Source organism: Melanotaenia boesemani, chromosome 16 (genome assembly GCF_017639745.1).
Source record: "Melanotaenia boesemani isolate fMelBoe1 chromosome 16, fMelBoe1.pri, whole genome shotgun sequence".
Lineage (NCBI taxonomy): Eukaryota > Metazoa > Chordata > Actinopteri > Atheriniformes > Melanotaeniidae > Melanotaenia > Melanotaenia boesemani.
This window is the reverse complement of record NC_055697.1, coordinates 15,011,382-15,034,785: the sequence shown is the minus strand read 5'-3', so window position 1 is coordinate 15,034,785 and position 23,404 is coordinate 15,011,382. Positions and strand designations below refer to the sequence as shown.

Here is a 23,404-nt window from a genome sequence, read left to right as displayed (position 1 = left end):
ATTCAAGGTCTGAGATTGTTGAAATCAGCTGGTGCAATAAGAAGGGTGTTTGTATTATTCTGTTTTAATCAACTCAACATGCAAAAATTAAAGGATAGAATGGATAAAGAATTTATTTTCCCTTTTTAAAAAAGTCTCTGTCTGACCAGTACATGAAATAGTTGGTTGTCCAGCCCATTGACAGGTTTGCTTTGTGCTTGGAAATGTAAAGCTGTCTTTCCCAGTATCCTTTAAATTACTTTTCTGTGCTGCTTGAAGTACAAAATCCACACACCAACTTATATTAAAAATATACATATATATTTAAAATGTTATTTTATTGATCTATGTTAAACAGATTAATGTGCAGTTCAACTCTAGGAGGTCGTTTTTAAAGCGAGTTGCTTACCTTACTAATTTTTAGAGAACCTTTGTGATATTTGTTATCTTTTAGTACAGTCCGTTCAGGTGAGGTCTCCTATATGGCAGCATCTTTTCTCAAAGTCCCCCAAATAGGGGATGTCAGGTTTAAAAAGATTAAAATTGTCCAATAAGAAACTTTGCATTCATTACAGAGGTTCTAGTAGCTTAAAAAAAAAAAAAAAAATTTAGTTCTAGCCTTTAAACAAATCCTGAAGTTTAATGCCGGCATTTTTCATACAGCTGTAAATCTGTGATGTATGCTGAAAGCCAAATTTAGTCTCCAGACATTTAATCCATGACCTAATAAAGTGATGCTGGTCAGAATTAAGAAATGTAAGTAAAAGAAATGTAGACATTGTGACCCACTGCTTAAGAGCTTTAAACCCCATATTTGTTGAGATGTTCATTTTCCAAGTTTCTATTTCAAAAGATGTTTATGAGATTAGCTCTTGGATTTCACAAATACAAAACTGAATGATAATAAAGTTGGAAGAGAGACAAAAAGTCTTTTGTAAATAAGATTTAATTAATCTGAAAATGTATAGCAAGTCATTAAGTGCCCTATAGTAAACCTTTAATTCTCATAAAACAATTTACACTGGGGTTTTTCTCAGTGTCAAATATAAAGCATAAAAAGCTGTGTTAAACAAACAAGGTCCAGAGGCCAGTATCTTAATGTGGTGCGAGTGCACAGTTAAAGGGTCGTTTACAGTTTTACAGAGGAAGCGATTCAGACAACAGCACAACACAGAATCCTATAAATCAACTGACCGTCAGCATAAGTATGTGATCATTTCATTTATTGCACAAGCCAATCTGTAATAACACAACCTAAACCAAAAGAACCATTTTCTTTATCTAAAGCGTAAATTGACAAACTTAATTTTATGTAAAAGAAAAACAACATTATGGAAGATTTAGGTTTCTGTCAAAATCTATAATTCGCTCATACCTTTAGATGTATTCACACATACATCATCACACGCATACCACCATTATGTCCCAGACTGTGCTCGCACACATACACACCCACAAACATACAGATAAAAAGACATGAGATACAGAGAGAAGGGCTTGATATATAATCCATGGCAGTCTTCTCCTTCAGCAGCAGCTAGCAGCAGCAGATCTTCATCAAGATGTGACCAAATCAAACACTCATCGTAACCAAGGCTGTGGAAAAATAAATGAGAAATGTATTGAAATGCTGGTGGAGAAGTGAGTAATGACTCTTTCCTCAGCAGGTAATTTAACACTTACAATTGTTTTAGAATCTTCTTTGTCCAAAACCTTCTGCACTTGTTCTGGAGGAAACTTGAGCATGGAGGTAATTACTTTGGCCATTGTCTGCAGATGGCAAGGAGGGGAAAAAAATAAGGACAATTTCCCAAAAGGAGGCCTTAAAATAATTTATTTTAAAGCATCATTCATTTAACTAATTAGAGCAAAATTTAGTGTCATTTTATAAACACATAATGCAGTAGTTAAAACCTCTGACATGTCACATAATCAAATTAAGAATAAAAAACAGATTAAAAAAAATATATCTCTAAAATCAACTCCAGGCCCATCTGCCAGGGAGCATGCATTTCCCAATAAACACAGGGGATAATCAGAAACAGGGCTGCTGTGTAGGAAACCTAACCACTTGACTAACACTAAACAAGGCCAGCATGGCTTTAAATGGCAAATCTGCGTCATGCAAGATGCATGTGCTCGCAGGCAGCCTGGAGGACATCCTCCACACAGCGGAGGTCTGCCATGTTGCCATAAAGAGTAACTGTTCGCTGAGGAGCAGGGAAAATCCCGCTGACTTTAGGACCCTGTCAACAGCATGCTTAATTATGGAGAGCACTATTAATTATTAAAACAAGACTGGACACAACTTTACTTTTATATGGTGTCCTAAATACTCTGTTTGTTTGGCAAATGGAGGTCATCCTTTAAAATAACTAAATAAATTAATAAAATAATGGATTAGCTATAATTTCCACTTTGTTGCATTTTTTTTGGTTTAATAGATCAATATTTTAATGCATTAATAAATGAAACATATTAAATGTAAAGATAATCAGTCCAAAGCTGAAAATAATTATGCACAAAATAACAAAGAAAAACATACTTTTGTTTCCCGTCCCATCATGTATTCAAACAGCACCTTTCTCAGGTACTCCATCTCAGTGGGCTCTGAGAAAGCATCAGGGATGTTGATTCCAGGATCTGCAACAACCAAATTCCACTTTATTTAAATAATACTGTACAAAAATGTGACTGTTTAATAAAGTTTAAGTTATTTTGTTTACTGATGACCCCTATAAAATCTTGTTAGTGATATTGCTGAGCAAAATTATGTTATTGATCCATGTTCCACAGTTTTTTGTAACATCTTACTGAGAAATAAAGCAATGAAAACATGCTAGGGAGGTTCATGCCTTTGCAGAACAATGAAAAACAAAAAATCCAATGAGATCTTGAGCAGGACAGAGTTCCAAAGTATTCTATTTTGGGTTTTTCTATGTTCAAAGTTTAGTTTTTTTCCCCAGTTTAACAAGGTTTGGCACTGTTAAATACTCCTAGCATCACATTTTGTAAGCAACTATACACAGAAGCCTCTTGTGCACAGGCAAAGGTTCAGATTTAGCACTGGCTGGAAGTAGAGGAAAGAATGGCAAGTCTCAGCATGAGCCCTTTAAAACCGCATGAGGTGATCAGTGAATGTTTTAATTCTCTGCCCAAAGCTATAACACCATCATCACGCTAAAAACTATGAATGGGAAAATGTGTTTACAGCTTGGACAGGGCTGGCAACACTTATACTACAGCTTCTACCACTGAAACATCCCCATCAGGTCCTTGGCAAGCAACAACACCCTCTCGCTTTCTGCTCATGTGAAATGATCATCAATAAATTTGCTAAGAGAGAGGAAAGGAGAGCAAGCAACTCCTTGATCTCTGACATGGATTAACATGTCCCCACTAAATCCTGTACCCTTTGCCCTCTTGACCCTGTTGTGCTCCAGCTGAGATTACAAACCCACCAGTCACACAGCAACACATATTAAACCAGCTATCAACATCCTTCTGGCCAGACCTCTGCCTAAAACCACAGCTCCAGGTGGTGTTAGTAAGCTAAACAGAGCCCTCGTTGAGTGGAGGCGAGCTTGACTAAGTGTTGTAATCGTAAAGAAGTACACAACATTGCATGTTATTAAGCTGGATATGGTATGTGTTCTGGTTTCAAGAAAACTGTGTTGCATAAAAAGTTAAGAGCACAGCCTGCAAAATCCATTAAATTATAAGATGGCTTCCTTTTACTGCTCCCCCTCTGACAATAGATTCTCCACATTACACCAGCAGGGAATATCTAAGAGGATATCAGTCCTTACTTCATGCACCACGTTTGGCTTTTGATGTACTGTATTTTCCGGACTATAAGTCGCACCGGTCGTAAAATGTGTCACGAAGAGAAAGAAAAAAACCAAAAAAACAAAACACCCATATATAGGTTATACCGGACTATGGACTATGCAACTATAAGTTGCATTTATTTATAAATTTATTTCACAAAATCCAAAACCAAGAACAAAGGCTTAATCTGGAAATCAAGTTATTCAACTGCACAATAGGACACAGAACATCAGGGTGAATATGTGTCTGGTATGTTAACCTAACACCAGGGTTTCCTCCAGGATTTTTTTGGACCAACTGGAAGGTGTTAATATTTATCCCCTTTGGGATTCAAACTCGGGTCTCCCTCATGGAGGCAGATGCCAACTGAGCTATCCAGCAGCTTTACTCCGCTCTGTCACCTCTTTGCCATCACTCCCGAGCGAGCTGCAGTAGAACTGGACAGGAAGATGAGACTTCAGTAAAATTACATTATTTGCAGAGCAGTGCCACACCTCCTACAATTACACACTCTTATTATGGTCTGTTAATGTGTACTTCATGTTCATATGGATCCATTCATACAAAATAATTTATATTTGTAAAAAAAAAAACTGAGCACTGAGCAGCGCTGACTGCTCACAACGAATTGCTAATGAGCTGCTAGCTCTCTGCAGAAGCAGAGTCCCAGAAAAGGGCACATGTTTTGTGATATTTGCCACAATTAATCACAATTTCTAGACCACTGAGAACATTTTAAATAGTTCCAAATAAGCATTGGAGTGGGTCTTTAACCATAGTAGCCACATGTAGCATTCAAAATAACTCCAACCTGTAACAAATCCAAATCACAACCACAGCTCTCATCTTAACCTGCACGCCTTGAATCAGGATTGGTGGACGCCCGGATGCTAGTCTCTTGGGAGAATTGTTACAGCCGTCAAATGTAATTCTAAAATATAATCATATTTTTATCTTTACTGCATTAAGCAGTGTATGTTACACTTTCCCATGCTAATGGACAGTTTAGGCATTATTCAAGCCATTTTTTATAAAGAAAACTGGACCTGGAAGCAGAACTAAGTGATTCATGGTGTTAAGATTACCTTTGAATGTACTCCCGAGATGAGTTACAACTGTGCTGCGATGGAGAAATTTAATCTTGTCCTCAAGCGAGTGAATCTAGGATGGAGAAACAGACAAGCATGCACAGGTTATTTTTTAACCTCTTGGGTTAATTCTACGCATTAAACTACTCGCAAATTGGGTAATCTTAAACATGTTGCATCCTTAGGGGATGTTTGTGAGAATGGTGGTGTGTGTGAGAAAGCTGTGGGAGGTGTTGATCTGATTGTTTATAGGGTTAAACCAAATATAAACAGATGTGCTGTGCAATTAAGCTGCTGCAGCAGGAGAGCAGTAGTTTTTTGCTGGAAGCCATGGATTTGTGGGAATACAGCACAGCAGATTTATTCTGCTTTCCCGCCGAAATCAACACAGAGGGTCCAACACTCACTTTCTCAATAAAACCTTGCTCCTTCAGCCGAGCTTCGCTCAGTAAAGTCGTCTTCTCAGCGAGCTGAGCCTGCGGTCAAAAGAGACGGAAGAAAAATGTCCTGAAGTAGCAAACAAGGTGCACAACTGTTTTTTTTTTTTTTGTTGTTTTTGGCAAAAAACTGTTCTACTGTGATAAAAACATAGTCTAAATGTTAGAAACAGAAATAAGAACCAACAACCATACCTGCAGGTCCTCTGAGGTCATCTGTGCACACAAAATAATAATTAAAAAAGAGCATACTGTATGTTACAACAGAAAAACTGTATGTGTTGAGAGAAATTAATTAACATTTAAATTAGAAAACGGAAAAACATTAACACTCAATTCACTGACATAAGAAAAACAGAAAATATGCAGCTTTTACTTCTGTAAAAACACAAAAACTAATTTTAACATTTCTTAAAACTGAAAGTATAAAAGAGAGTTTTTAAAGACTGAAGGCTTCCCAAGGATCAAAAGAAGTGGCTTTAAGCTCCGCACACACAACTCAGCCGCATCCAGAGATGCACTCACACAAAGTTGGTGTTGACTTGTGCAGACTAAAGTGGCTGGTATATCTGTTGACAGTGCTTGTTCGTTGTCTTTACGGGAAGACACACTGATCCACTGACTATGTGGAAAATGTTTTGTGAGGCCCAAAGTAAGGAAAGGTCTCTGTGAGAATGAACCCCCCCACCCCGACTAAAGTTATTACCTCACCTTGGAAAAATGCAGCAGAGAACGCTGCATAATTCTCTGTGTTTGTGTGCATTCAGACATGTGTACAAGGTAGAGGAATCAGGGCCTTAAAGTACCAGGAGACATCTCCTTGGAGTCGTAACTGGCTTCTTTCCAGTAAGCACATATTGCATGCGAGTACTGCTGTAGGATAAATCTAAGGCGTAGAATCACCTCATAGGATGATAACTGAGAACAGGAGCTGAGCCTGGCTGCTGCCTCACAGTCTCTGTTTTCTGAGCACAGCATTCCTAAGTGATTCAAATGAGCCTCACAGTATCCGGAGCTCTTTGGAGAGCAGCCACAAGACTGAAGTGAGACACTGATCAGGGTGAAGTACGTAAGTGAATTGTCCCTGAGCTCTTTGGTGGAATCTTTCAATTAGGAGGGAACCAAAAATACAGAAGACTGATATCTGCTAATACTGTTAACCTGGAGGTGAACTTTCAAACAAAGTATCTAAATAGCTCTGGACAGACTGTTGGTATGGACAAAAAACGAAAGCATCTGCATTAGGCTGTCATTCATAACTGCTAATGTTTCCATCAGACTCAAGTTGTGTCTCACAGGGAAATTGAAAAAAGAACTATTTCATTTGGCCATTACCATTTCATGCACCCAGAGGGAAGTGACTTATGACTTCAGCAGAATTACCACATAAAATTTATCTATTTATTTCAACCCCAGTCCTGCATATGATGGACAATAATGGCCATAGAAATGAGTTTTTCTACATCTGTAGAAGTTAAAATGTCCAAAATAAATCACTGTATGATAACTGTAATGGCAGATGTTTCGTGACCTGGTAAATAAAACAGTGGATCAGACACACCTTTACCTCAGAAGTGCCCGGGCAGCGTGCTTGCATTTCTTCTAGTTGTTTCTGAACCTGCCACACTCTGTCTCCCATCTCTAGCTCTCGATTCTGAAAATAAAGAAATACAACTACATTTTTTTCCTTTTCTTTCTCAGCATTGAAACGTATTTCTGTTAGTTTCTAGTGTTCAATGGTTTACATATCTGCTGTTTAAAGATATTACATTTAAACTTTTTTACATGATCAGTTGTTCATACTGAATATGAAGGGATACTTGAGTTTGTTATAAATTAGACGGACGACTCGTAGCCTCTGTAGAAACCTAAGGTGGGTGTGAGTCTTTTTCTTTCCACAGTAAACCCATAAAATTTGGCCTTTAGGGAAAAATGTTAGAAGCTTAATTCTTTTACAATACCTGTATAACCTCCTCATATTTCTGAACAGTTCTGTGCAAATCGTCGTCTTTCTGGGAAATCACCATCTTTAGCTGACTGGCTTCATCACGATGGCAACTGATTAGCTCCTCTTCAACCGTCTGGGCTTTGACTGTGTCAAGAGACAAAGAGAAAGAAAAAGTTGGTGTTCAAATCAGGTCAAATTTTAATATCAGGACACACTAAATCCATCACAGCTGACTAAACTGCTGGACAAACAAAAAAAACGTGAAGATCTGAGGTACAGAAAAGATCACAGAAAAGAAAATAAACTATTTTGATTGACTCCAAATTGTTTTTAAAATGGTTTTTTAATTTCTCCCAGACTGATGAGCAGCTATAGTTGCTTCTCTTAGATCATCAGACGTCTTTCTCTGCAGCATTGCGTTAAAATGCACCTAAAGGCTGTTGACCTGCAAACTGCCAACGCCTTTGCTTTTGTAGAGGTGCTTACAGTTGCTAATTATCAGTTAATTAAGTACATTTGTTTAGCAGCATCTGGCTGTTTTAGTTTTTAATGCAACACACCAAATTGTTGTTTATCCAAAAGCTGTATTTACTTAATTTTCAGATCTGGTAGGAAGCAGATGACTTCTCATGACGCCTCACACATAAAACTTTAGAAATGAAAGCTAGTGTATTTACTTTTTTTACAGTAAAGTTTCCATGTTCTCATTATACTTCTTTTGCACCAGAGTATCAAGCATATTCACATATTTTTTTTACTTGAAGAGTGAAGCATAATATAAGGACCTGGCCACTTGTGGGCTTCACCTGATAAAAAGATAGTTACTGTTGACTCACCAATAGCCTCCTTCACAGCTGTATCAAGCTCCTTCTCTTTTAAAGCCATCTGTGTGTTGAACTCCCTCATTAACTGTTTAATAGCAGAGTTGTGCTTCATTTCCACATCCTCCAATTCCAGTCTATCAGGGCAGGCAATAAAAGGAAATAAATTAAATATGCAATTATATTTATAACATATTCCCATAATTACATAAAAAGTTTAGCATTTTACAAATGCAGAATTGCCACTATCTGTAAAGCACTAACCTAATACCGTAAACTTACTTTAACTTTTTCTCACTTTCCTCCAACAGCTCTTTCTTCATGTACTCCAGGTCTTGTTCATGCTCCTTCCTCAGTAATCGAATGTCTTTCTGTAGCCGGGTGAAGTCCTTTTGGATTTTCTCTTTATCATTCTTCATCAGACTCAGTTTATTTTTAAGAGATGTCGGAGAATCATCGTCATCCACCTCTTGAACGGGAGAGTGGTTCTCCATCAAACTCGCAGCTTGCTGTATACTGCTGCATTCCACTTTCACCTCAGCCTGATGATGACGATGAAGCTGGGCATCTTTCTCGCACATTTCCTCTTTTAGACGATTTATTTCTACGACAAGTTTTCCGTTCTGCTCTTCTGCCTCTTTCAGCTTCGCCTGGATTTCGTACAGCTCTGATTCAGTTTGTTTGAGCTCCACTTGTTGTACATCGTTTCCCTGAAGTGAGACCAGCTTGTTTTCATACATGGTTTTCAACTCCTCTAAAGACTTTTCTTTCTCAAGTCGCTCATTATTCCGAATATGTTCAAGTTCCTTCTCCTGCTCTTCCTTAAGTCTGGCAAGAGCTTCTTCTAAAGTCCTAGTTTTTTCTTCTAATGTTTCTATTTGTTTTTTGCCTGAAGGCTCGATGCTCTTGTTTTGCTCCAGGCTGCTCTGAAGAGCCGTGATCGCCTGCTCTTTTTCCTCAAGCTGGGCCGTTAGTTGTTTTTTAATCTGACTAATTTTCTGCTCGGCTTTCTTCTTCAGCTCTGATATTTTCCGAGCACTCTCTGCAGAGAACCTTTCCTTGGCTGCCTTCAGACTCTCCTCCTTGCTCTTGGTAATCTCCTCTTTTATCTTTTCAAATTCCTCTCTTTGACTTTCAAGCTTGTGTTTGTACTTCTGGTTGTCCTCCTCAAGGGAGTGAAGTTTTTCTACCATCTCTTCCTCCATATTACCATTCTGAGTGCACTGCATCTGGATCTGCTGCAGCTGCTCCACCAACTCTTTCTTTTCATTCTCCCTGATGCTGTTTTGCTGTTTGAGGTCAGATGTAAGCTGTTCGCACTCTTTTGTCTTTAATGCTAACTGATCCTGAAGAGCACTGAGTCGATCGATGCATCTCTCAAGCTCCAAAGTAAGGTCGCTGACTTTTTGCTCTTTTTCACTCAACAGCTGGTCCATCTCAGACTTGCTGATGGATTGATTGTCAATATTTGCCTCTAGCCTTTGTAGGGTTTCATTCTTTTCAGAGATTTCTTGCTCCAATTTTTCAAGCCTTGTCTGCAGAGACTTAATAGTGTTGTCATTCTGGGTGAACTTTGTCTCTGCCTTGCTTTCATACTCAGACAAGCTGTTCCTGAGCACATCTGCCTGCTCTAAAGCAGATTTCCTCTCCTGCTCTAATCTCTCCATAGTCTCCTTCATCTGAGCAGCAGCTTCTTGTCTCTGCTCTTCATTCTGCTGCTTCAGATGATTTATGGCTTCCTCCTTCTCTTTTATGCTACTTGCAAGCTGATTTTTCAAGTCAGTAATGATGCTTTCCAAGTCTGTGATATGCTGCTCATTTGTTTTCAGATTTTCTGATATAATTCTGTTTGCTTCACTCAGCTCCTCAATTTTCCGGACTTGTCCGCTGACAGAGTGAGAATGGTTCTCCCTTTCTAGCGTTAAGGCTTCGATATGCTCCATGTGCGCATTTACCTGAGCGGTTGTCTGTTCTAATGAAATGCATAGATTTTTATTCTCCTCCGTGTGCTGGCGAAGATTCTCCTCTAAAGTGCTAATTTTACCTACTTTAGTGAGGACAGTGTTTTTTAGATGCCCTACCTTGTCCTGACTACACAGCAGTCTATCGTTCAGCTCTTTCACTCGACATTCAACTCGCTGTTGGAGTTCGTTAGAGGCACACTCTACTTTGGACTGAACCTCCTGACAGTAATGGTCCATTTTGTTGATGATCATGATTAATTGCTGCTGGAATTCTGCTTCGGTAGCTTGTAGCTGAATGGAAGTTTCCTCAAATTTACTCTGCAAGTCCCCAGTTTCCCTACACCTAGAACTTTCTAAGGCTTGAAGCTGTTGTTCTGTTTTGTTTAGTTTATCGGACAAACTTTTCACCACCTCCGTGTTCTCTTCCTCTGCTGTAGCCAGCTTGTCTTGGAGGGCGTTTCTCTCATTCAGAGCCTGGTTGAGGTTCCGCTCTGCTGACTCCATTTTTTCTTTTAGGAAAGCTTCAACCTGAGACAAACCTTCAAGCTTAACAGCTGCTTCATTAAGTTCTTCTTGCAGCTTCTGCACAGTGGTTTCTCTGATTGCCAGGTCCTCCTTTAAATTCTTTAATTCACTCAGTACTTGTTCATTTTCTGCTCTGCTTTGGGTAAGCTGCTGAGATACTTCCTCCAGCTCTTGACCCTTCTCCTGTAGTACAAGTGAATGTTTCTCCATCAGTTCTTCCTCCTGCTGTGCCAACTTGTCCTGCCAGTGATGTTCCAACTTATCAACCTCATGCTTATGGGCAGCATGGAGTTTCTCCAGTTCTTCCTTATGGTTGGCCTGGAGTTCCGACACGGCACTACTAAGGCCTTGGGAACTTTTCTGAGCCATCTCCACAATTTTTTCTTGAACTTGCTGCTCTTTCTGCTGAAGCTCCATCTCCTTCTTTGCGAGTTCCTTCTTCATGTTTTCTTCATTCTGCTGCAGCTTTTTCTTAAAGTTCTCCTGCATTTCTTTGGCTTTCTGTTTGAACTTTTCCATCTTTGTTTCTTGTGTTTTCAGCTTAGCTTCCATCTCAGTTTTAGTGCTCTTCAGTTTCATATCATGGGCAGCATTTTCATCATCCAACTGTTTCTTAAGGCGTGTTTGTTCATCCAGATTTGCTTTAATTTCTGCAGTATATGACTTCTCCTTTTCTACAAGCTCATTTTTGGTCTCTTGTAATTGGTGCTGTACTTCTTGAAGTAATTTATCTTTTTGCTGGCAATCATCTTTTGCTACTTCCAACTGATGCTCCAATTCTGTCAAATTCTTCTTACACTGATCGAGATTCACAGAGATCTTACTTAACTGTGCATTAGATTCCTTTAGGTTCCCATTTTCTTGCTTGGCTTGTGATAAACTGTGCTGCAGTTCTTCAAATTCCTTAATCTTGTCTTCTAATTTTTGTGCATTGGAATGTAATTCCTCTTGTAGTGTTTTTTCTTTCAGGATAAGCTGTTCAATCTCTTTTTCCTTTTCCTTCAAAATTATTTTCAATGCATTAAGTTCCTCCTTTAGAGTTTTCTCAATACCTCCAAGTGACTGTTCATGCTCTTGTTTGACATTTGCAAGCTCAGCACTGTGCTTTGATACCTGATCGTGAAACCTTTCCTCATGTTCCTGTTGAGCTACCCTTGAAGCATCTTCAGTTGCAACCAGCTTCTCCTCCAGAAACTGCTTAATCTTCAACACCTCTGAAAGTTCAGCAGAAAGCGCCTCCAACTCTGCTTGCTTTGCATCCAGTTTCTCTAAAGTCTTCTGGTTCATGTCTTCGACATGAGCTTGGAACTGCAACTCTTTATCTTTCAGTAGGCTCTCCATTTCAGCTCCATGTTTTTCCTGGAGCTCCTGGGTTAGAGTCTCCTTGTGCTTTTCCAGCTGCTCCTGATGCTTTTCTTTCAATGCAGTGATTTGCTCGTTTTGTTTATTCTTCAGCTCGTCCAGCTGACTAGAAAGTTCATGAGACAGGCTGGATTCATCTTGTGAGCTCTTGTCCACAGAGCTCTCCAACTCCAATATCCTCTGCAATCACATCACATGAAAGTTGTTAGATGGATGTAATATATTATATATATATATATATATATATATATATATATATATATCCGTGTGAAATAAAAGTCAGACACTATTACAGCACTTGTCGCTTTTTTTTGTGACAGAATTACATCAATATATCAATAAATATATTCTTAAAAAAAAACTTTTTCCCTGTGATAAACATATACCGACTAACTTAGAACATGCAATATTTTTTATTTACTAGTAAAGAAATATGCTTTAACATTCAAAACATTCAGTCAATAGTTAACAAGTTGATCATTTTAATAAACAAGAATGACTCACAGTTCTTGTAGTCTCCAGCTCCAGCTGTATCTCTTTAACCTTGTTGTCAGCTTCTGTTCTTATAGCAGTTTTCTGCAACTCTGCATCCTCCAGAGCCAGAGTGGCTTGTTGCTCTCGTTCCTTAGATAGCTGCGCAAACTCCTCTTTGCATTGCTCCTAAGCAGCAAATCATTAAAGTAAGAAAACACGTATTAAAAAACAAACAAATCAACTTAATAATGCTATAGTAGGATGTGATAAGAATAACTTGGCACCAACCACTGCTTTGCTGATTCTGTCTTTTATTTCCTCTTCTTTAGCAGCCAAAGCTTCACTGTGAACTTTCTCCAAACGAGCCACATTTTCCTCTGATGATTTCTAATAATAAAATGCAGAAACATTACAATCTGTATGTAATGCGTAGCACCACACTGCATCAAACCTGTACAAAATTCCTTTCCTGCTTAGGCAGATATTCATGTGACCCCACGCTGGATAAGTTTTAAAACGGATGGATGGTACTGAGCAGAATTAACTTCCCAACCTTCATGATGGTGACGACTTCCTGTTTGACTCGCGTGAGTTCCTGCTGAAGACTCCTCCTCTCTTCCTCACTGGCCCTCTCAACTTCTTTCACTTGCTCCTCCAGCTGAACCTGCAGCTGTTTTCTGGCCTCCTCTGCCCTCTGAGCAACACCCAAAGCCCGTTCAAGCTCCTCAAAAGCTTAGGGGCATAAACAAACAGAACATAATCATCACATAAAGATTTTTTACTTTTCTGTAAAATTTCAAACTTGTGTTGCACTTACCTGATTTCTCAGCTTTTTCTTTTTGTTCCTGCAATTCCTCTTTCTGGGCAGTAGCCTGCTGAAGCCTGGAACGCAGCTGTGCAATCTCCTCTTCTTTAATTTCCAGGGTCTCGTGCATCTGACGTTTGGTCTCAGCGATGACCATTCCCTAAAAAACAACATCATGAGGAAAAAAAACAAAAAACAAAACAGTATTTTGATAATGCAGTTTATAAGTAAACTCAGACTGAAACAGATTGCAATTTTTCAAAATAACTGTATTGAACACGAAAACTCAAGCTCGGTGTAATTACCAACCTAAAAAAAAAAAATAACAAAAAACATTTTTGTGGTCATTTGAAGTTCTTTCAGCATTCATCAAAATGATGTTGTGAGTGGTTGTCCATCCTGCAGAGCTGGGGTGAAAGATTAAGGGAAACAATGTGGGACTTCAAGGAGTTTAACTTCTTTACTCATAATCCGGGGGAAAAAAAAAAACATACTGCAGAAGCTTTAATCAAGATATGATGAAAACCCTCCTCGCCCACCTTGTCCTGTTCCAGCTGTTCAATGTGGTTCTTGGCATCTCGGAGCTGAGTGATCAGCTTGGTTTTTTCTGTTGTGTGCAGCTCCTTTGAATATAAAAACATTTCAAAGAAATACAAAGAAAATGTCACATACAACTGACTTAATAAAAAAATCAATCTAAATGATTTAGGACATTCTGATTCATATTCTGTATATGTTTCTGTCAGTTAACTTTAACACGAGATGTTTCTGTTACCTCACAGGATACCTTACCCTAAAGCCAAATAACCATAGTACACAAGGCCAGCTAAACCAACTAATTTACTCAAATTACAGACCAGTGTCACAGCAGCTGCATGAAGAAGCGATGTCTCTGTGGTGCAAGAATTTAACCAGTGGTTATTACCCAAGATAAACGCTGGGATGGCTGTATTTCTTAGCTATTTGAGTCATGTGTGAGCAAAGGAGTGAGCATCTATAAAACACTGAATTAAAATGTTGATTTACAAGAGGTCAAATATGATATGTACAGTTATGTAATTTTGCTGTGAGAAAATAGAGAGCAACATATTAAATTCTGTCAGGTCCGTCATTGACACATTTAAAAAAAAAAAAAAAGCTTAAACTGAAGGCAGGTGGTCGGTTTTATGAGAATTGTCTGAGGCAGGGCTGCAGGATGCCATCATCCTGCTTCAAAGGACGTTATGCCTTTTAACCTCTGCTTTTCGTGACCCAGAACTGTCCTTTTTCCCACACAGAGTCCAGATTCAACATGAGAGAGAGAGAAAAAAAAAAAAAAACTAGCAACTGAAAGTAAATCAGCATACAGCCAGACAAGCTTTCTATTCTCTTAGTGTCTTTGCAGCAGCAAACATTTGTTATCACATGTTGCAAAACATCAGAACAGCTAAGGACAAGTGACACAAGCCAAAGATACCAATGAAGCTAAATGTTTTCAATTCAATGAAAACAATGGTTCAGCCATGTCAAGCTGACAGGACACGAACTTTCACTCTGGAGCTTGGCCAGAGAATTTGGGTACTTGGACAGTAAGAACCACAGTAATCTACTGTGTCACACAGATAATGGAGCCATATTATCAGTGGACCATAAAGGGTCTGGCAGATATTTTCAGCACAACATTAATTACCCATAACACACCACTCAAGTCATTTGCAGCATCCCAGGCCTGTCCCATTTTAATAAAAGCTCTTCATAACTACAGTTTACTGCAACGTCAAATTTTAGACAGTGCTGGTCATTTATATTGAAACATCTGGGCTGTTTTTTTTTTTCTTTTTTGCAAATACCTTATTAATTAAAAGAATATGTAAAAAAAAAAAAAAAAAACAGCTTAAACAGTAAAGATTTGTTTAACTTAACACATTCTAATATTCAAATAATACTATATCATAGTATGTCAATAAAGTTTTGCCACCTTCATCTTTTCCAGCTCCTGCAGTCTCTCCTGCAGCTGCTCCTGCAGCGTTTCATTTTCACTGCTCAGCTGTGCACTCCGCTCCTTGTGTGTGCGCATCACTTCTTTGCATTTCTGCAGCAGGTTTTCTTGCCTTTTCACCCTCTTCTGCAGAGCCTCCATGACTTTGGTTGGATCACTGTTGCCCTCTCCTGCCCAGACAAATAAAATGCACAATAAAATGAACATTTTAGAAACAGCGTCTTTGCGTTGACACCGTATCCACCATAGATAAATAAATATACTTTCATTCAACATATAAAAAGTCTGCTTACCCTCAGCAAACTCCAGGGCTTGCTCCTTAGATGGACTCTGCATTGCAGATGCAGAATCTTCCGTCACCTCAGACTGAGGGACCTCGCCTCCAGGTGGGGGTGAGCCATCAGAGACCCCCTTCACTCGTTTCTTCAACAAAGCAACCTTTATAAGGGATAAAATAATTACTTTAGTAGTTGATGATTTTCTTTTTATTCACAAACTGCATGCTTAACTTTAAACACTTCACTTTATTATTTAATACATTTTCATGTAATTATGTCAAATTATAAATTCAGTATATAGATCATAATTATGAGCCAGCTGATTACAAACGGGGGGGGGGGCGGCAACCACAGGATCTGGGCACCTTGCAGTCACAGAGTTTACCATAAAATCCACTGTACATTAATATGACTTGAAGTTATCTGTTCTGACGACTAAAGCTTGGCTGAAGCTGGGTCATGCAACCAGAAAATGATCCCAAGAACACTTTCACATCTACAACTGTTAGACAAACCTTAGAATTCTGAGTGTGATCTTGGTTTCACATGATGTATGTAAATAGACATTGCTCTACAAAAGATACAGCCTGCTTTGTGGAAAATATATATATAAATAAATGAATTATCATGATTTGCCCTATTTCTGTACAACATCAAGTCAAACTAAGCTAGCATTTCAATCCAAGCAGCTTTTACCCCCTCACCTGCCAAAAAAAAAAAAAAAATGCCACCAACCACATACTACCAGTTCACTTACTTGTGTTTGGAGGACAGTGATCATCTGGTCCTTTTCTTCCAGGGCTGCATCAAACTCTTCTTGTAGGTGTTTTTTGGCCTGCTGGTCCATTTGAAGCTCCTAGAAATTATTCCAAAATATTACTCATATGTACAACTTCAATAAACAAAAGACAGATATTCACCTTTATTTATAACATAGCCACACCTCCCGAAGCTCCCCTATCCTGCGGAGAGCTTTATCTTGACTCTGACTGAGGATGGCCTGGGTAGAAGAAAAATTAACATGTAATTAAATCCCAAAAACTGCTTATGACAAACCACCAAAAAAAAATAAAGGATCCAGCATATTAAAAATTCTGTATCAGCCAACATTTAAGTTCACTTAAAATTACCTGCGTTTTCTCTTTTTCTCGCTGTACTGTTCGGTATGTAGTAACCAGCTGCATGGCAAACAAACAGACGTAAACGGTTATTCATATGCACCACGACGTGATGTTCATTAAGCAGGCTGGTAATCTTAGGAGCCACACTCTGCAAGTCTCTCACCTCTGAGTACTTTCCTCTGTACTTCCCCAGGCTTCTCTCCACCTGCAGGAGTCGGTGCAGCAACTGCTCTTTAGAGAGAGACTCTGCACTTCCTGATGGTTCCTCAGCTTCACTCTCAATATCTGAGGGCGGATCATACACGGGGGCACCCGGGGACTCATTTTCTCCCAAAGGTGTTAAGGAGTCATGTGATGAGCTCCGGACCAGGTTTTCTTTAGACGGAGAGCGGAACAGATTTTCTGCTCGACTGGCGCCACCACGAATCAGCGACTCCATTGAAGGAACTTTCAGCTGTAGTTTCTGAGCAAATGACTGTGACTCCTCTCTCTGTTGTGAATTGAACATATGAATGAGTGTGCAACAGCATTAAAAAATAAATTTGAGGGTCAAATAGGATGTATTAACCATACATGAGGAGAAGCACTTCCGTCCCCATTGATGCTTCCTCCGGGAGACCTCGCAGGTCCTTTGGAGGCACTCTGCAGGATAAAACCACATTATGAGAGAAGGAAGAGTTGTGCCACTAAACTTGTCCTGGGCCAGTTAGTCATCCACACCCAGCGTGGCTCTCCCTGATTACTCTGGAGGGAGCAATATTAGTATTGCTGGGAGCAATGCAGGGGCAATGGGTACCCTCATGCAACTTGGAAAAACAGAGGGGTTAAATACATAAAAGAAGGCATCTCTACAGAACATTAAACAAAAAAGGGGTTAAAACATTACTCTACAGAACAGCCATGACGTCAAAACAAACAGTTAACATCAAGTAGGAGAGCTGTATTTGTATTAAGACGCTTGACAGTGCTGTTTGCAGCTGTATTACAAGAGCACAAAGGCGTAATTAAAGATTTAGCAGCCTTGTTGGTTTAGTTGAGTTGTTAGCAGCAGAAACAGAGTGAGCAAATCTTCTCCTCCCTTGTCCAGCTCCAAATAACTCCTTTCTCTGGATTACTCGGCAAATCAGTCACTTATTTAATTTTCATTTCCATTTTCTCCTACAGGTTAACAGATAATTAAACAATCTAAGCATCAATCTTAATGAAAATTTAGATCTCAGTAATACAAAAATGTGTTCAGGTGAGTGAAAAAAAACAAACAAAATAAAGAGTATTTTAATTAACTTAGAATAGAATATATATTTATTCCACTTCACTAATTGATCCAATGCATTCTCACATTCAAATGATCGTTGATTTTGCCTGTCATTTTTTTTTTAATTGAAAATGTGACCATGACTCATGGGAAACTAGTGTGGAACACTACACCGCCAACAGTGAGCCAAGACTTGAGCACCTCTATTTCTGTAGTATACACATACACAAAGGAGAATCCAAATCTAAATAGTACTGAATCCAAAACCCTGTGAAACACAGTAGTGGCCAACACCAACCAATAGACAAGCATAGCTAGCAAACCAAACTTACACATCTCAAATAAAGTGTTAAAAAATGCTGGGGAGTGAAACAAAAACAACTTTAATGAAACTGCTTGATGGGATTTGTATCATGGGATTTAGAAATCAACATTATGTGAGGACATAATGTTACTGGTACATGACAAAGACACTGAGATGAATTTAAGATGTTTGTAGGTCACTCAGAGATGTGACTGTAATTCCTGTTTCGTTTGTCACTGCAGCACATTAACATTCTCCAGACTGTGGTTTGTAAACTTGCTACTTTCTGCAGGCTACTGCTTCATATAACCTCTTAGGTTAAAGCTCAAAGTACATCAGACACAATATAAATGGCCTGTGGCTGATCAAGCAAGGTTTATGCAGCTTCACCAATATTTTACCTAGAAATAATAAAGACAGCAGAGATTAATGTTGCTCTGAATACTGTCTCATTTTAAAATGTTCATCAAAACTAAAAAAAAGGTAATCAATGGGACTGACAACAGATTGACAGCCAAGATTGTTCTCCATTACCAGATGTTAAATCCTCTCCTGCCCACAGGCATCTAGTTTAAACTAGCAACCTGTTGCAGTGATAAAATCTTAACCTCGTTTTTCTTTTCTAAAATAAATCAACACATTTCTGAGTTTGTAACAAAAGCTTTGCTGTTCATTAGACTAAACTCAACATGAACACTCAAACTTGATGAAAACTAAAAAATGTTTAACTTTACAACTACAGTGCCCTGAACCCTGGTTGTGCTGAGAATAACCTTTTAGCAAGAGCTGTTTATAAATACAGATTCACATATTCTGAACAGTGTTTGCCATTTTAACCAACTTAATAACCTCTTCACAGATGGGTCTTCACTTCACTTCATCATTAGTAAACACTAATGATTCAACAGCAAAACACAGTAAGTTTATAATCCTTAATAGGAGTCTTAAAGATCAGTTTTTTTAAATAAACACAGGTAGGGCTGGGTGATATGAACCAAATCTTATATCTCGATTTTTTTTACCTGAATCACGACATACGATATACATCTCGATATATATATATATTTTTTTGTCAAGTAACCAAAAAGACTTGTTAATTTACAGCCTTTAGTGCCAAATATACTTTTATTAAGGATCAGCAGCACCTTTATTTTAAATTAAATGCTCCTAAAACAAAATAAATTAAAAATACTTTTCAATGAACATAACAAAAATACAGCTGTGCAAAATGCAAAAGAAAAGATGCATTTAACTCAAAACAAGCTATGTCGATATAAACGATATTGCTTCCTTCTATATTGCGTCTGATAAAGTCTCGATATATTTAAAAATCTCGATACATTGCTCAGCCCTAAACACAGGTTACATTAAATTAATCTTAGACATAGTTTAAAAGCATTCAGAATATTGGACACACCCACTCTTTCATTTTGAAAGAGCATTTAATGCTTAGACTAGGACTTTATAAAGACGTGGATTAAAGAAGTTTGATTTTCTCTTAACTAGTTTAGTACCTGATGCTTAATTTCAGGAAGAATGAAATGTGTTGTTTGTTGGACACATGATGACAGTTAGGTGTTAACAATGTTAATTTCTCCAACAAACAGTATACACATATCTAAATTTGTTGTTTTCTAATTCCATAAGGCCATCTGTGTAAGTGTTCTGTTCTGATCTGTTTGTTTACTTGGAGGAGTTTCAACTTCCCTAAAGCCACCTAAACAGAAAATTTCAACTCTCCAAATAGACATACTTGTAGGGAGAAGGGACAAAGGCCATCAGGCAACATAACAGGGTATAAAGGGTCTAAAAGGCAGGCAACTAAGGCTCCTAAAAGACAAAAAGGGTGATATTTAATTCTTTGGCATGTCATGATAACTGAAAGGTGGGGCAATAAACCAACACAGGGCAGAAAGCACAGAAGCTTCTATCCCACAATGTAAACCACATCTCCCTCAAGATGCAGGGTTAACCTACATATGAGATGCCTTCTTGTTGCTAAATCCAAAACAAACAGGAGACAGAGAGCAGGGAACAAGCTGTCCCTACTTGGGCCACAGTCCTCTACCGATTTCCCAAAGACGCATAAGATGGGAGGAGGGAACGGGACAGGAGGAGGAGAAAGAAGAGGAGGAAGAGGCAGGAAGTGAGGACAAACTCACCACACTGGCTACCTGGGCTGTTTTGGGTCGTATTGAATGGTCCAGAGCAAAGATAGTATACTCAGAGAGAAAAGCGGGCTCTGCTATCATCCCGGCCAGCATCTGACGCCGTCAGTGCAGTAACGGGACGAAAGGTGGGGAAAGGAGAGGAACACAGAGAGCAATGAGAAAAACAACACCATGAGTGTGAAGTAGCGCTGGAGGGAGTGTCTAGCCAGCCTGTTCACAAGAGGCTGGGGTGGATGGAAAAGAGAAAGAAGATAGCAAGACAAAGGGATATACACTACATGAATTGAAAGTAAAATGTGAAAAGCTGAAAAGTGAAACAATCAACATTAATGTCATGAATAACAGTTTGACATCTCTGCATGGAGTCTATCATCTAATTAAAAATAGCCCAAATCTGCTTCCAGTGATTAAATGAATGTTCTTAGAGATGTCAAAGCGTTACAGATTTGTGAGATGAAAATTAAGCTGCTGCAATGCCACCAGAAGCTTCTAACGTGAGGACACATGAGCCTGCTGTAGCACATCTGTGCTTACAAAAGATCTGGTAGAAAGTACAGTAAAAAAGAAAAAATCCTGACTAAAAGAGAGTCAGCACTATTCCACCTTGACTCTACTAGGGCTGGGCGATATGGCCTAAAAAAAAAAAACACCAAATCTGATTTTAATCAATTTTTTTCTTTTCTTTTACAAAACATAAATAAACTTATTAAAAACATTTATTTGTTTATATAGATGAATGCCAGCAAAAATAAAGCATATAATGTCATAGCTTTTCCACCATATAAACGACTTCATCTTACATAGAAATATGCGACACAATGCATCCGTGATCTCTTTCCATCTGGATCCTTATCATACAGGATCCACTGCAGAAACAATTCCCCTGATGAAGGTTGTCTCTTAACTAGGGTTTGCGGGCTAAATTGATTTCTGCATCGCATAGAGAGCAGCATTTCTTACTGCAGTTATACACACAGCTAAATCCCAGGCGTGAATGAAGGGTCACTTCACTGAAAATCTGTCAGACAAACAAGTCTGCTGCTAACTAACTAGAGAAAAAAATCCTGATTTTCATAAAAATAAATCTCCAGAAATGGAAAATTTGATTAATGGATTTTATCGATTAATCGCCCAGCCCTATACTCTGCTAAAATTTAACAACATTGTCATGATCCAGTTTTTCATTTTTTACTTAATATCAAACAGCCAAGACTGTAAACATACAAATTCAAACTGTAAAACAAATGCACTACCCGTATTGAACAGAAAAAAAAGAACTTGCATAACTTGCCCATATCCACCAGGGCAAAATAACTTGTCACTGGAGACAGAAAAACACTGACAGGAGGATGCATCAATTATTCATATACATGCTGAAATATGGTCTGCTCTCCACTGATAGGACGCCCTTCCAGTGGTCTCTCAATAAGAATCATATAATTATATTTCTGCAATACAATGAAAAACAAATGACTGTTGGCTGATTCATTAAATGAGCTATTACAACGAGCAAATGGGATTTCATATGATGACATTTCTTTTATGCTGCAAAGCTTCTTACAAAAGGCCACTTTACAACAGTAAGCCAGACACTGCCCTAAAGACCATACAGTTAAATCAATGGAAAATGTAAATGTGCTAAACATTAAAGAGCACAATGTTACTCTGGTCCATATGTTCTCATAAAATAATCAAGAACTTGCTAAGATAGCTGCATCTTAGCTTTAAGATGAGAGATCTATATACCACTTATTTTATCATTAATAGTTATATCGTAGAAAACGAGACGTAATAACTGGCCTGCACTCTTTGATAACTCCAATTAAATGAGCACTTTTGCTTGCAACTGTAATTAGGGGGTATTGGTGTGTTATTGGGGGAATATAAGCAAAACACATGACAGATTTTTTTTTTTCTTCTTTAGAAGTGCCAGAAACGTTATTCTGGGTAGAAAGTTGGAATGTAAGCTGGGGAGAGACTATGCATGCTGCAGTTTCAGCACAAGTACATACTGTATCAATACCATAAGCAAACATTTACTCATTACACCTCGCTCACCTCTCTGTCACTTGGAGGTGTACCGTCCTCATGAAAAGGAGGGGTTTGGCTGCTGCGCCGGTCTCCACCACCAGTCTGATAAAATGGATGAATGCATATTACAAATATTGTTATTATAAAAAGTATTTGTAACACTGACAAAATAAAGCTATCCGTAACTGACATTTTGATTTTTTTTTTATTTCAAAGTAAAACTCACACATAAATAAAACGCGCTTGAGTTACTGTAGGTGGGACAACGAGAATTAGTTTGTTTATTTAAAGATGACAGCACTGGCTAAGTTAACTAAATACTTTAGCATAGTGCTAACGAGATCGCAAATGAGCTAACAAATACACTAATTTAAGAAAAGCCGAGAGCTTTGCAAGTATAAGTAACTTATCACTAAACAATCGTTTTAAAGCATTTACTTACTTCAGTGACACGACAGTCAGTTTTCTAGACTAGCGTCTCTACAGTGTAAACAGACGTTAGCTTAGTTAGCTCTAAACACCACAGCAACAAACCTGGGCCTGCTGAGGTGACTGCGCACTCCTCTGGGGTGACTGCTCCTCGTTTATCTTTTGCTTGAGTTTTTTAAACATCTTGTCACAGCGACGTAGCTAACAACTGCACAACAGATATCGACTATCCGTCGGTGATGTATTTTGTTTTTGTTAAGACTAACATCCAATCCTCAGGGCCAGACTTCCTTGTTCGTTTCTGATTTCTAGCAGGTGGCAGAACTCTCTGCGCATGTGCGGCCAACGTGGAGGAATATCTGGGACGTCAGAATTAAAGGGCCACGCAGCGCTAAATTAGCTAGAGCGCCATCCTTGGATGAGTAGAAGCGTTACAGTGATTCCTACAAAGTCCTCCTGGCTTTTTCTCTTTCTTTCTTTCTTTCTTTCTTTTCCACAAATTTAGCTTTTTATTTACATTACCTTACATAGTGTAGCGTCTTCCACCTTTTGACATGTGACATCAAAAATACAACAGTTTGTCTTGCAGATCCTTAATACAGG

The 23,404-nt window shown here is 38.5% G+C and overlaps 1 protein-coding gene across 3 annotated transcripts; it reads right to left on the bottom strand.

Moving 5' to 3' along the window:
- Nucleotides 1-909: 909 nt before the first annotated feature.
- golga4 (golgin A4) lies at nt 910-23,118 on the bottom strand. Of its 3 annotated transcripts, none has more exons than XM_042009729.1 (25): nt 22,907-23,118; nt 22,400-22,474; nt 20,333-20,434; nt 17,185-17,253; nt 16,775-17,101; nt 16,621-16,668; nt 16,434-16,490; nt 16,248-16,346; nt 15,506-15,650; nt 15,192-15,382; nt 13,774-13,857; nt 13,247-13,394; nt 12,983-13,161; nt 12,718-12,816; nt 12,460-12,615; nt 8,387-12,135; nt 8,120-8,241; nt 7,297-7,427; nt 6,897-6,989; nt 5,531-5,551; nt 5,306-5,374; nt 4,896-4,971; nt 2,525-2,622; nt 1,663-1,749; nt 910-1,575 (listed from the first exon to the last, which is right to left on the bottom strand). In XM_042009729.1, the coding sequence occupies exons 1-25, from the start codon at nt 22,982-22,984 to the stop codon at nt 1,561-1,563; spliced, it is 6,318 nt and encodes a 2,105-aa protein (XP_041865663.1). In that variant the 5' UTR covers nt 22,985-23,118; the 3' UTR covers nt 910-1,560. The 3 variants fall into 3 exon arrangements, with proteins under 3 accessions (XP_041865663.1, XP_041865664.1, XP_041865665.1); XM_042009730.1 differs by having other exon boundaries at nt 6,903-6,989; XM_042009731.1 differs by lacking the exon at nt 20,333-20,434.
- Between the last annotated feature and the right edge of the window lie 286 nt (nt 23,119-23,404).